The sequence below is a fragment of the Eurosta solidaginis genome, chromosome 4, assembly GCF_040869045.1.
Source record: "Eurosta solidaginis isolate ZX-2024a chromosome 4, ASM4086904v1, whole genome shotgun sequence".
Taxonomy (NCBI): Eukaryota; Metazoa; Arthropoda; class Insecta; order Diptera; family Tephritidae; genus Eurosta; species Eurosta solidaginis.
This window is the reverse complement of record NC_090322.1, coordinates 204,053,085-204,065,842: the sequence shown is the minus strand read 5'-3', so window position 1 is coordinate 204,065,842 and position 12,758 is coordinate 204,053,085. Positions and strand designations below refer to the sequence as shown.

General features: G+C 36.2%; 2 protein-coding genes and 1 long non-coding RNA gene across 7 annotated transcripts in view; 2 read left to right on the top strand and 1 right to left on the bottom strand.

Annotated features, from left to right (window-relative positions):
- The window catches only part of LOC137250915 (uncharacterized), a 570,288-nt gene that overhangs the window by 444,286 nt on the left and 113,244 nt on the right, over nt 1–12,758 (bottom strand). The window lies entirely within an intron of this gene.
- The window catches only part of LOC137250913 (uncharacterized), a 178,497-nt gene that overhangs the window by 59,865 nt on the left and 105,874 nt on the right, over nt 1–12,758 (top strand). The window lies entirely within an intron of this gene.
- On the top strand, nt 719–7,871 carry LOC137250911 (uncharacterized). 2 transcript variants are annotated; one of them, XR_010953114.1, is made up of 3 exons: nt 719–2,667; nt 5,162–6,016; nt 6,077–7,871. XR_010953114.1 is itself a non-coding variant. In XM_067784629.1 (2 exons), the coding sequence occupies exons 1-2, from the start codon at nt 1,626–1,628 to the stop codon at nt 5,179–5,181; spliced, it is 1,062 nt and encodes a 353-aa protein (XP_067640730.1). In that variant the 5' UTR covers nt 719–1,625; the 3' UTR covers nt 5,182–7,871. The 2 variants fall into 2 exon arrangements, 1 of the variants encoding a protein (XP_067640730.1); XM_067784629.1 differs by having other exon boundaries at nt 5,162–7,871.

Sequence of the window (12,758 nt, the reverse complement as noted above, 5' to 3'; positions counted from 1 at the left end):
TTCATCAAAATCCGTGTAGCCATTCTGGCGTCATTCAGTCGCAAAGACGAAAAAATATAATAATTAAATTATAACTGTTCCTAGGGGGCGGGGACCACGCCCCTTTTGAAAAATATATAGCTAGTAGATCCTTCTAGACTATTGGCTATATGTGTGCAAAATTTCATCCAAATCGGTCCAGCCGTTCTTGCGTTATTGAGTCACAAAGACAAACGTCTGGACAAACATCCAAACATCCAAACATCCAAACATCCAAACATCTTAACATCCAAACTTTCCCATTTATAATATATATTAGATATTAGATATTAGATATTAGATATACCAGCAGACCCGGCAGATGTTGTTCTGCCCTAAATTTGGCCTATCTGCATACATTTTAATAAGCTTTTTCCGTCTAACTCTGCCCTACTCTTCTACACTTTTTCCTAATCTTTTTATTCACTCCTCCCTCCGTCTTTTTCGCTTCATCTCCATCTTCGTCTCATTATATCTCTTTCTCAGTCTCCTTCTCTCTTTTCTCTTCTCTCAAGTTTTTCTCCTTCTTCTTCATCTCTTATTGCCAGTCCCAGAGGGGGTATATATTTTGTTCCAGTCCCATTCCGGGTCTCAGTCCCAGTCCCAGTCCTAGTCCTAATCCCAGTCTCAGTCCGTCTCTGGTATACTTCCCGGAAAAAAGCATCGTAAATACTAATATAGGCAAATTTATGTACGAAATTTCAGGCAAATCGAATAGGACGTATGTAAATAGGTATGTGGGTATTATTAATTCTTGTCTTTATTTCGGCTTCGCATGCATATGTATCAGTTTTGCCAGGTTGATGCGATTAAATCGAATATCACAATGAACTTTAGAGATCTCAGCAACAGCTTTCATTTGATATCCATAATACACACACATTCTAGGTGTATCCGGGTCCATGTTTTGAATTTTAAAATGCATTTCTTTCATTTACCAAACCATAAAAGAGATATTCACGGTTAACAACGGAACATTTAAAATCGGTATTAAAATTGCAGAATTTGGATGTTAACATTTTGTAGTTGCCTACATTGCTGCCCATATCTGGTTTGCAAAAACAACAAGAACCGAAAATAACCAGTTTTGCAAGTGTCCTAGAGATGATTTAATGTATTTGTCGGTGCAGTATCTGATTTAGTTCATAAAATGTAGAACATACTGTATGTTCACTTCTACTTTGCTAAAACTACTTTGTCCATTCAATAAAGGTTGCATGTAACTATGATCGTAGTAGTATTTGCTTTAATGCAATGGCGTCTTTGATTGAATTTTCTGATTCGTTGTTCCAATTATACTATGAGAGATAGTATTTCATTACTCTTGATGTACCTACTTTTCACTGTACAATATTTTCTGCTGTGAGCGAGGTAAGAGCTAAAGTGCTCTACCGAGTGTGGTCCTGAACGCTTTGATATGGCTGAATAGAGTTTTCACTCAAGTGTAGATATGAAACAATCTAGTAGTTCTTGAGATAATGATTGAGAAAACTATAAAATTGTGTCAACCATTTTCATTACTTGAAATTACGTGAAGTCAAACAGAGCGTTCAGGAACTCACTGCGCATATCAGCAATTGTGAAATAATTTTATTGAAATTATAAAAATGTCGTGTGAGGAAAATTCTATTAATAAAGGAAATTACATTTTGAATGGTGAGCATTCCTCGACAAATGGTGAGCATTCCTCGACATCAGAAGTGAGATGGATCCCGCCTGAAGAAACCTCAAATGAATGTTGGCGCGCGCTTCTGGAGTCGCAAAATCGAAACTTCCAGGAGTTAATTAGAGCAATGCATAAACCTAATATTATAGAGCCAAAAGTTATCTCGTTGCCGAAGTTTAATCCAGATAGTCCTGGCGCTGACCCAATTTCGTGGTGCACTACAGTCGACATGATTTTTGCGGAAAATTCATTAGTGGGTAGTGCGCTAATCATATCCTTAAGTAAAGCTTTAGAAGGAGGTGCTTCGCAGTGGTTGTCACAAGTTTGCTTTGCTGGCATAACGTGGCAGCAATTTAAAGACTTGTTCGTGCAGCGATTCGTGGGTGTTGAGACTCCAGCGGCCGCATTGATACACATTTTGAATGGTCGTCCGAGTGATGGTGAATGCCTTTCTCTGTATGGAAGTCGATTGGTAACTTCCCTTGTGTCAAGATGGAAGTCAATGAACATTGAGGAGATCGCCGTGTCTGTCGTTCTTGCGCACACTGCACAGTTTGATAACAGATTACAGCGTTTGCTTTTCACAACTGATATGAAAACTAGAAATGAGCTTCAGCAAAACCTTCAAGCTTTTGCCTTTGGAAAGCGAAAGGAGTCGTCTACTTTTGCTGGTTCTACGTATCCTGAAAATAAGAAATCAAGGTTGTCAACAGTTGTAAAATGTCATTACTGTGGTAAAACGGGTCACAAAATTGCGGATTGCCGTTTGAAAAGAAATAATGTGAGCCACGCTTCAAGAGGAAATCAATTGCAGAGCAGTTCATCGCTGGAAAGAAAACGGCCAACGATTACATGCTTCAAATGCGGTGAAGCAGGTCATGTAGCGACTGTGTGTCCAAAGGGAAGCAGCACATCTTTGAGTGGCATAAAGGAGAACTCGTACGGGAAGAAGGTGAACTTATGTGCAGTAGCTGAACCAAAAGGTATGCTGTTTCAGTCTGGTGAGTCGTATCCATTTTATTTTGATTCTGGGGCTGAATGTTCGCTTTTAAAAGAGTCTGTATCAAAAAATTTGTGGGTAAAAGAATAAATAATAACGTTGTGTTGAAAGGTATCGGTAATGCCACTGTATGTAGCACACTACAAATTTTATGTGATGTTGTAATCGGTGGGCATGCCTTAGAAGTTTTATTTCATGTAGTTTTAGACTGCCATTTAACGTACGATGTAATAATTGGTCGTGAAATTATAAGCCAAGGTTTCGGAGTTGCCATGTCGGTTGATAGCTTTGATATTTTTATTTCGAAAAGCGTAAATACGTGTTCGGTATCCGAAAATTACAAGGATCTTATAAATAAAGTCGCAGAGCTTGATGTATCTGATAAAGAGTGTTTGTTGCAAATTTTAAAAGAATTTTCAAATTGTTTTATTGATGGAATTCCGCGAACTCGGGCTAATACTGGTCAGTTAGAGATACGGTTGGTTGATCCAAATAAAACTGTACAGAGGCGACCCTATAGACTAAGCTCTGAAGAAAAAGAAACTGTTCGAAATAAAATAAGTGAGCTTATAAAGTTTAATATTATTAGGCCAAGCTGTTCACCTTTTGCAAGCCCGATGCTTCTTGTCAGGAAAAAGAATGGTACTGATCGCCTCTGTGTGGACTATCGCGAGCTGAATGCTAATACTGTGTCTGACAAATACCCACTACCACTTTGTTCCGATCAGATAGCTAGATTACGGGGGGCAAAATATTTTTGTTGCCTTGACATGGCAAGTGGGTTTCACCAGATTCCCATACATCCTGATTCTATAGAGCGTACAGCGTTCGTTACACCGGAAGGCCAGTACGATATTTGGCAATGCCATTTGGCCTAAAGAATGCACCATCAGTGTTTCAACGCTCTGTTATGGTAGCTTTAGGCGAACTTGCTCATTCGTTTGTTGTCGTGTATATGGATGATGTCATGGTAGTTGCTAAAACAAAAGAAGAAGCTCTGGAAAGATTGAAAATAGTTTTAGATGTTCTCACGAAAGCAGGTTTTTCATTCAATATAACAAAGTGTTCCTTTTTAAAGACCAGTGTTGAATATCTTGGCTACGAAATAAAGTCATGTGAGATTCGACCTAATCCACGTAAGGTCCAAGCATTAACCGCTTTACCCCCGCCTCAATCTGTTACACAGCTAAAACAGTTCATAGGGTTGGCATCGTATTTCCGACAATTCATTCCTAAATTTTCACAAGTGATGAAACCTTTATATTTGCTTACCTCTGCTAAACATAGTTTTGTCTGGTCAACTGAAAATGAGCAGATACGACAGAACATCATTTCAATTCTAACAAATAAGCCCGTTTTAGCCATATTTGACCCTCAATTTCCAATAGAGCTACATACTGATGCTAGTTCTGACGGTTATGGTGCAATTCTATTGCACAAAATCGAAAATAAGCCGCATGTAGTTGAGTACTATAGCAAAAGAACGTCGCCAGCCGAATCCAAATATCATTCATATGAATTGGAAACATTAGCAGTTGTTAATTCAATAAAGCATTTTGGCCATTATTTGCAAGGCAGAAAATTTATAGTATTCACAGATTGTAATTCCTTAAAGGCGTCACGAAATAAAATTGATTTAACTCCAAGAGTTCACCGTTGGTGGGCCTATTTGCAGTCATTTGACTTTGACGTACAATATAGAGAAGGGAAACGTATGGCCCATGTAGACTTTCTCTCCCGTAACCCATTACCATCTGATCAAGCTATTGTTAAAAAATGAAGAGCGACACCAAACGAAATTAGATCCTAAGTTCAGAGGTCCATTTTTGGTTGCAGAGGTATTAGACGGAGATAGGTATGTGTTGAGTTCATTAACAAATAAAAGGACGTACAAGTACTCCCACGAGCATTTAAGGAAGATGCCAGAAGGACAGGTTACCACAGAATTGTCTGGTGAGCTTAGTACTGATAAAAGTGTTGATAAAGAAAACGTTGAAAGAGACGTCCATGCAAAGTAAAGACAGTAGATCGCACCACAGTCACTATAATTGCAAGCTCAAGTGCGAACACAATTGTTTGATCATGGCGGGTGGCGCAGTTGGTGTTGTGGCGGGGGTCTATTAATACTGTAAATAAAAAGATATACCCTGTTACTTCAAGATGTATAAGAAGCTTTAATTGAGAATTACTAACTGAAGTTTTAATAAGAACCTAGCCTGCGTAACTGTTGTTTGAGCATATCTAATATACAAAAAAAAAAAAAAAAAAAAAAAAAAAAAAAAAAAAAAAAAAAAAAAAAAGAAAATTACAGAACATCCTGTCATCAGAAGTCTCTACCTTCACACCAAATATGGAAACCTGAATTAATTTATTTATTTCTAAAGGCTTATGTAAAAAAACAAAAAAAAAAAAAAAAAAAACATTGTTAATAAATTTGTAAACCACGCAAATTGTAACATCCAGTCTTTAATTTTTAGACAACCACGAGGACGTGTGATCGTCAGGAAGGCCGTGTCGGTGCAGTATCTGATTTAGTTCATAAAATGTAGAACATACTGTATGTTCACTTCTACTTTGCTAAAACTACTTTGTCCATTCAATAAAGGTTGCATGTAACTATGATCGTAGTAGTATTTGCTTTAATGCAATGGCGTCTTTGATTGAATTTTCTGATTCGTTGTTCCAATTATACTATGAGAGATAGTATTTCATTACTCTTGATGTACCTACTTTTCACTGTACAATATTTTCTGCTGTGAGCGAGGTAAGAGCTAAAGTGCTCTACCGAGTGTGGTCCTGAACGCTTTGATATGGCTGAATAGAGTTTTCACTCAAGTGTAGATATGAAACAATCTAGTAGTTCTTGAGATAATGATTGAGAAAACTATAAAATTGTGTCAACCATTTTCATTACTTGAAATTACGTGAAGTCAAACAGAGCGTTCAGGAACTCACTGCGCATATCAGCAATTGTGAAATAATTTTATTGAAATTATAAAAATGTCGTGTGAGGAAAATTCTATTAATAAAGGAAATTACATTTTGAATGGTGAGCATTCCTCGACAAATGGTGAGCATTCCTCGACATATTTAATATTATGATGTATTTACGCCTGTCTGAGATTCTTTACGAATACATAAATGTGCCACCGCACATGCATACATTCATACACGTACCTAACGCTTGTTAACAGTGATTCTTTTTTAGAGAAAGGATTAGGTATATATTTAAATCTTTTAGCCCACTAGCAGGTAGCTACAGCATTTCTTTTCACTTTATACAACACAAAAGAAAAAAGTTGCACATCATATTTAAAAAAAAAAATTCTTAAGTAAGTAGTCGTTATCAATCTGTTAACCGTATAAGATGAATAACGAAATTACTTTCATAGACATCCCAATGCCGAAAATTCTCGAGCTGAAATTGCCAACCATGAAAGAAGTTATGTGCGTATTTTTTTACCAGTTAAATAGTCTTAAAGCTTCTGTCTCAAAAAGTGCTAAAAATGCAGCAGCTCAGGTTATAGAGCTTTGGAAAAAATATGGTATTCCTACTACCAAACGTCAAAATATAGAGAGAAGAATTGTTCGATGTTATTACAAGTGGCGAAGTATAACAAAAAATTATAAACGCAAGAAATCACCATCCCATCGGAAGTCCTTAAAATCGTTTAATATCAGCATTAAGGACTTGTATTTGAATCAGAAAAGCGGCAAACGTAAAGCATTTATCCATCACAACGTAATATCTCCTAACATAAGTGCAAGTTTGATGGCAGCAGAACAAATAAGGATTAATTTTTAATCAATAACTAGCACAACGATTTGTGGTCTTTTAAATTTCCGAACTTGTCATTATTTCGTTTCCCAATACAATATTCTTTTTTTTTGTCTAGATCTAAGTCAACCATGGTCATCCTGCAGTAGGATTAGTGACAGTGAAATGTCGGATCCCATATCTTTATTCAGTCCAACTACACACTTTGGTTCGGATTTTACTTATGAACAGCCAATACAGAAAAAATCAACCAAATTTAATGTTCTAACCCCAGAACTCATCTCTGCTCTTGACAGAGCTAATGTCAGTAGTAGAAACGCGATGTTCATAATAACTCCAGTTTTGTCAAGTGTTGGCATCAGGATAGAAGATACAACTCTCAGTTATAAAACAATTCAACGAACCCGTATGATGCTAAGAGGACATTGCTCAAGGGCTGAAATACGATTTTAAAACACATGATAAATACGTCGAAGACTGGGATGGGAAATTGCTGCAAGATATTTCTGAGTCAAAAACCGTAGATAGGCTTCCAATTCTTCTCACTGCATTTGGATATGAGTTACTAGGAGTTCCAAAAATGGAGTCCGGATTATCAGAAAACCAAACATCAGCAATTTTGAGGACTTTAGATAAATGGGGTATTACTCGATACATCAAAGCAATGTGTTTCGACACGACTGCTGTGAATACAGATAATAATCGTAAGCATAGGTCTCATCTCAATTGTTCTTCAATTCATGGATTTAATTGTTGGTCTTTTTTTAAAAATAAATAAATAAAATATAAAATTTATTTAAAAAAAAAACTTATTTTTTCTGAAATGAATAATTTTATTACAAAATGCTCTGAATACGCATGAGTTCTGTGGTATACATATGTATATTTTCGATTGTGTTGAGTAAAATGAAAAGAAAAGATGTAGCTACCTGCTAACTACCTAATCCTTTATTTAAAATATCTACTTGAATCGCTATTAACGAGCGTTAGGTACGTGTATGAATGTATGCATGTGCGGTGGCACATTTATGTATTCGTAAAAAATGTTCCGTTGTTAACCGTGAATATCTCTTTTACGGTTTGGTAAATGAAAAAAATGCATTTTACCTTTTTTGTAGACCGTGAAATTTCCCATTTAAATATCAAAAATTCGTTACTTAATATTTTGCCGTTTTTGAGCTACACAACTTTTAACAAAACCTTATGGGTTTCAGAAATTAGTCAATTTTCGACCTCGAAGAACTTTGTAATGGTCACATTAATGAAAAAATGTATAAGACCTTTTTTGTAGAGCGTTCAATTCCCTGCAAAAACTGGGGTAAAAGTTGGCCGCACGATTTTTGGGTGAGAAGATATATTCATTTACATAAAAGCTTTTCACGAAAACAAAAAACGTCGATGAGGCACGCTTTCCCATTAACATAAAAACTCATATTTGGCCATTATACTCCATTTATGGTCAGGAATTCGAAAATCTGTGTACACTCTAAAAAAAAACGAAAATCGATTTTTTTTGGCGCACCCTAATATATATATAAATATATAAATATATATATATAGATATATATAAATATATATATAATATATATAACATTTTGGAAAACAAACAAAAAAAAACTTGTTTATTTAGTAAATAATAAACCTGGACTGGACCTTTTAAGAACCACGCCCACTTTTATATACAAGATTTTTAAAAGGGTCGTGGACGAAGAAAATTAGCTACAACTTTGCAAAAAATAACTTTATATCAATAATATTTCTTTCCCTAATTGGATTTATAACAAGAAATATGAATGGGCGTGGCACCGCCCCTTTTATGTCTAATCAATTTTCTATGTTTCGGGAGCCGTAACTCGAATAAAAATGAACGGATCGTAATAAAATTGGGTACACATATTGTCCTAGTAAAAATGGACGGGATCGGTTAAGGACCCTGCCCACTTTTATGTAAAAGATGTTTAAAAGGCTCGTACACTAGAATAATACGTTATATCTTAGCGAAAAATAGTTTTGTGTCCATGATATTTCACATAGACTCCCTTACTTTTTTGGAAATAGTTTGTGTTTAAAACATGGCTCAGTAGGATAAGAAAAATAATTTATCTGAAATGAACTGCGCAGTTGAAACTCACGCTGAGTATATAGTGTTCGCGTATACCCGTACTTATGCACCCTTACTTGTTTCATATAGTATCTAACATTAACATGAATAATTGCCATATGCGCGCTAAATATCTTTGCTGGCTTAGTGTAATCTGGAAACTCACATGCGTTGATTATATTTTTTTTTTACGTTTTTATGGATTGAAAAATAAAAAGCTCAAAATTCATTTTTCACACGTTACACATATTTCCTATATCCCACACGCCACTACCACCAGCAAAATCGCCTTTGTTCCCACATCATTTTCATACCCACAATTAGAAGCTTTATCTTTATAGATTGCAACATTAACACATTTAACTATTGTTTTATTTGCTTTTAAGATATTTTATTAATTGTGAAAGGCTTCTAAGAGCATTAGTTGAGCTTCATTTTAATAGCTCTTTTTTTCAACGCTTCCATGCTTGATTTTATGCCGCATTCAACTTTTAACGATCTACTGATAAAACGTGTTCTCTTCCTTCTTCCTCTTACCTTTGTATTCAGATTGGCTTATCTTTTGAAAGTTTACATGCTTTACAATCGTCATGACGGGCGGCATCCGTTAATAGTAAATCTATTTCTACGGCCTTTTTGCTTATCTCGTGAAAAAATGCTTAGTAACTGTACATAACTGATTATTCACAATCTACTAATCTACTGCTCTAATGTGTCTGTAAAAAACTTTTGAGCAACTTTCTTTTGTAAATATCGTTTATTTTTATATTACTTTAATTATTTTATTGCCGTTTAGTTTCCACCTTTGTGTGCACGTCATAAACCCTACCTTCAGAATCCCGGTAAGATATTAAGCTGGTGGCAAACTTGCCATAGTTATAACGTCTTAGTTATAAACATATTTCAAACTTAACCATATTGTGTCGAATTTAACATCACTATGCTGCTCCTAATTAAATGCACAACAAAAATAAAGCAAGCAGCCACACTTACATACATGTACACATTAAAGCAAGCAGTCACACTTATGTACAAGGCATATAAGAATATTCCATACACATAACCAGCACCTTGAAGCGGAGAGATTATATATATATATATTGTAACGAATTTACTTGCAAACCCTCTTATTTGCAATCCTCTGCTAAGTTCGAATTACTAAACTGTTGAATAAATAACTCCAATTTGTAATAATGCAAAATGGCCTTTATTAAAGTACTTCACAATAACACTCAAACTGTGCAACGAATAGCTTGCTTAATAACCAAACTGATTGATAGCTCAAATGAAACTCTACTATTCAAAATAATACTGCTCTTGCTCGCTAGATAGCGTCTTAGTCGAAACTGCTTGACAACTCAAATCAAACTGAATTTCAGCGCCTCTACAATTGCCGCCTTTTATACTCTTTGATTTCAACCTTCGCATCTTCTAGGCGCTTCCAGAATCTACTAGTCCAGCAGCTCTCAAACTTCTCAGCTGTAACTACAATTGCACAATTTTATAGTTTTTTTCTCATTGCATACTTATAGGAGTATCTCCGATATATGCATGTGTTTGTGCATTGACTCTCCGCTGCTCGTATACGTACATGGTACATATGTGTAGACGCAATTATTGTTTCGTTTATGTAGATACATAATGATTGATCTATGGATGTGAATTCACGTCACTGCTTAGCATCGGCTTAGAGACGATAGCATCGCTCAGTGCTGCTAACATTCGTTACAATATGTAGCCGGCAGCTAAGAGCAGAAGTTGTTACTCACACATACATATACACATGCATATGGCTGGAAGAAAAACATAAACTACAGATATGTACATATATTTACATGTATATAGCTAAATAACCAAGCATGAGATACAACTGTTCTAGAAGGCATGTTTGTGAAACGTCTAGACCCATGATGTAATAACGACAAGGTGGTCTATGTAGTGACAGGTTATTTTGAAAACTCCCATATAAAACGAAGGATGAGAGAAAGGGGAGAAAAGAAGAGGCCCTTTTGTGAAATGATATTAAATTTAGTACTATTTTGTATCAAATAACTAAGTACATTTTTTACATGTTACATGACAATATTTCTTATATTAATATATGTATATATACATATATATATATATAAAGTTTCTGAGAAATTCAGCAGCCCTAGCAGATTCCGTTCAAAGTTTGCATAAAACATGTAGGCCGGCCACTTAAAGTTACATATATCACTATTCGGGTGTATATAGCAAACTTGAGATATTTTGCATAGTTTGTGTTCCGAAGGGCAAAATTAGAAGAAGAATAAGTCAGCGCACGGTATGGGGTAACTTAATATAGAGACCGCCCCCACCCCCTTGCTTCCGGCTATTCAACATAGTAGAGCTAGCTAGTCGTAAAAGAAGCAGCTACTTCCAAAATCACTTTCAATTAAGCGCGACAAGACTTTCTAAATTCGAAACCTTTTGAAATTTAAGTAAAAAGGTGCAGCCTGTAGCTACAGCAAAGTATTCCCAAGCGGATTAAGGGCCGGGGGATATTCACGTTTTCGAGAAGATGGGTTATTACCTTAATGTTGCTAGTTTCCGGAAAGTGCCGGATAAATATCCGTCTACGTTTACCACTCATATTTTATTAAGGGATGAATGAGGTTGGGAATTAATATGGACGGGAGCCTATTGAACCCTATTGAACCTATTGATCACGGACAGATCCAGGAAGGGTTGAGGGTGAGTATTCTGCCATGAGCTCATTGGTAGCCCTAAAATTGGGCTGCCCAATCACCGCGCCATCGTCCATGTTGGTTTATCAGCAACATCAATTTGGTGATGTGATAAAATAAAAAATAACTTTGACAACTTTCTTATGGATTGCGTATGCTGCTGGATAACATGAGCCGTTGTCGGCGGACGTATGACGTTACACTTTACATGTCAAAACATAACAAGAGCCAGGAGATGCGATGCACCGATAAAGTAAATACGACCAATGGGAGTGGTCAAGCAAACAAACGCAGGCTTGGTTTTGGATTCGTGGTGGTGCGTCTAACGCACATGTTAAAAAAGTCGTGTCTGAAAACTTCAACGCCAGGAGAGCCGAAAAGCCGGAAGGTTCATCCCCTGCAACAATACCTCTCGCAATGGATTGAGACCGATCGACTTTGCCTGCGACCGAGACATATTTTTTATACTCCTGTCCTGCCTTCCGGTCGAAAAAATTAAAAAAAGATTGCTACTGGTGGAAGACATGATTGGATTTTTGGATGTGCGCGTCCAAAATCAGCACCCGACTCGCACAGCATTACCAGGTTGTGGAACAAAAGAAAGCATATATATTTTTTTCTCACGCTCAACGTTACGATGGGAATTATTAAAAAATGCTTTAACCAAAACTGTCAAACGTGAATCTGAAACACGGTGGAACGCCAGAATACAAGCACGCCTAAAAATCATATCCACACCATTAGGAATAAACTACATACAGAGTGTATGTGCCTACATGGTGATCAAAAGGAATATAAACAAAAAAAAGGCAACTCTTAGAGACCAATTGTACAGCGAACAACGGAACATTCATATGGCGTAGCAGCTAAAAGGCTTGCACTGATATGAATGTTGGAGACTCGAGTTCAACGCTCAGCTCCCGAAAAAGCTAGCTGATGAAGAAGTGAAATTCAGAAACATGTCCTAGTAACCATCGCCGTTTGTAAACTTACAATTTTTCTCTAATATCAATTACAAAAACCATTGTATAAAGCAATATGAGCAAAGCTCGCTAATTAAATACACAAGCTGTTAGCGTTATCGTCGATGGGCTAGAGAATGTAGTAGAACACTTACAACAATTAGCGACAAGTGACACCAGAAGCGAAGCTACAGTTCTGTTGTAAAATATACTAAATTTTAGTTTTATAACATTAGTTTATTTCTGGTATGAAATCTTAAGGAGGATTGATCGTGTGCAGCTCAGATTACAAGACCCGGATATGAATTTTAGAGAAGCATATCATGATTTTAAATCATTAGCGACTAAACCATCCGAAATTCGAGACTCTTTCTGTGGAGAAGCAATAGAAAAACCGAAGTCTCTTATTGAAAAATGGGATATTGATATAGTAAAACTTGTAAGAAGGCGCCGCATAATGCCCGGATAATTGGCTAGAGAAATTTCTCGCGTTATGAAAAATGTTCTCGATCGTCTTCAATAAGA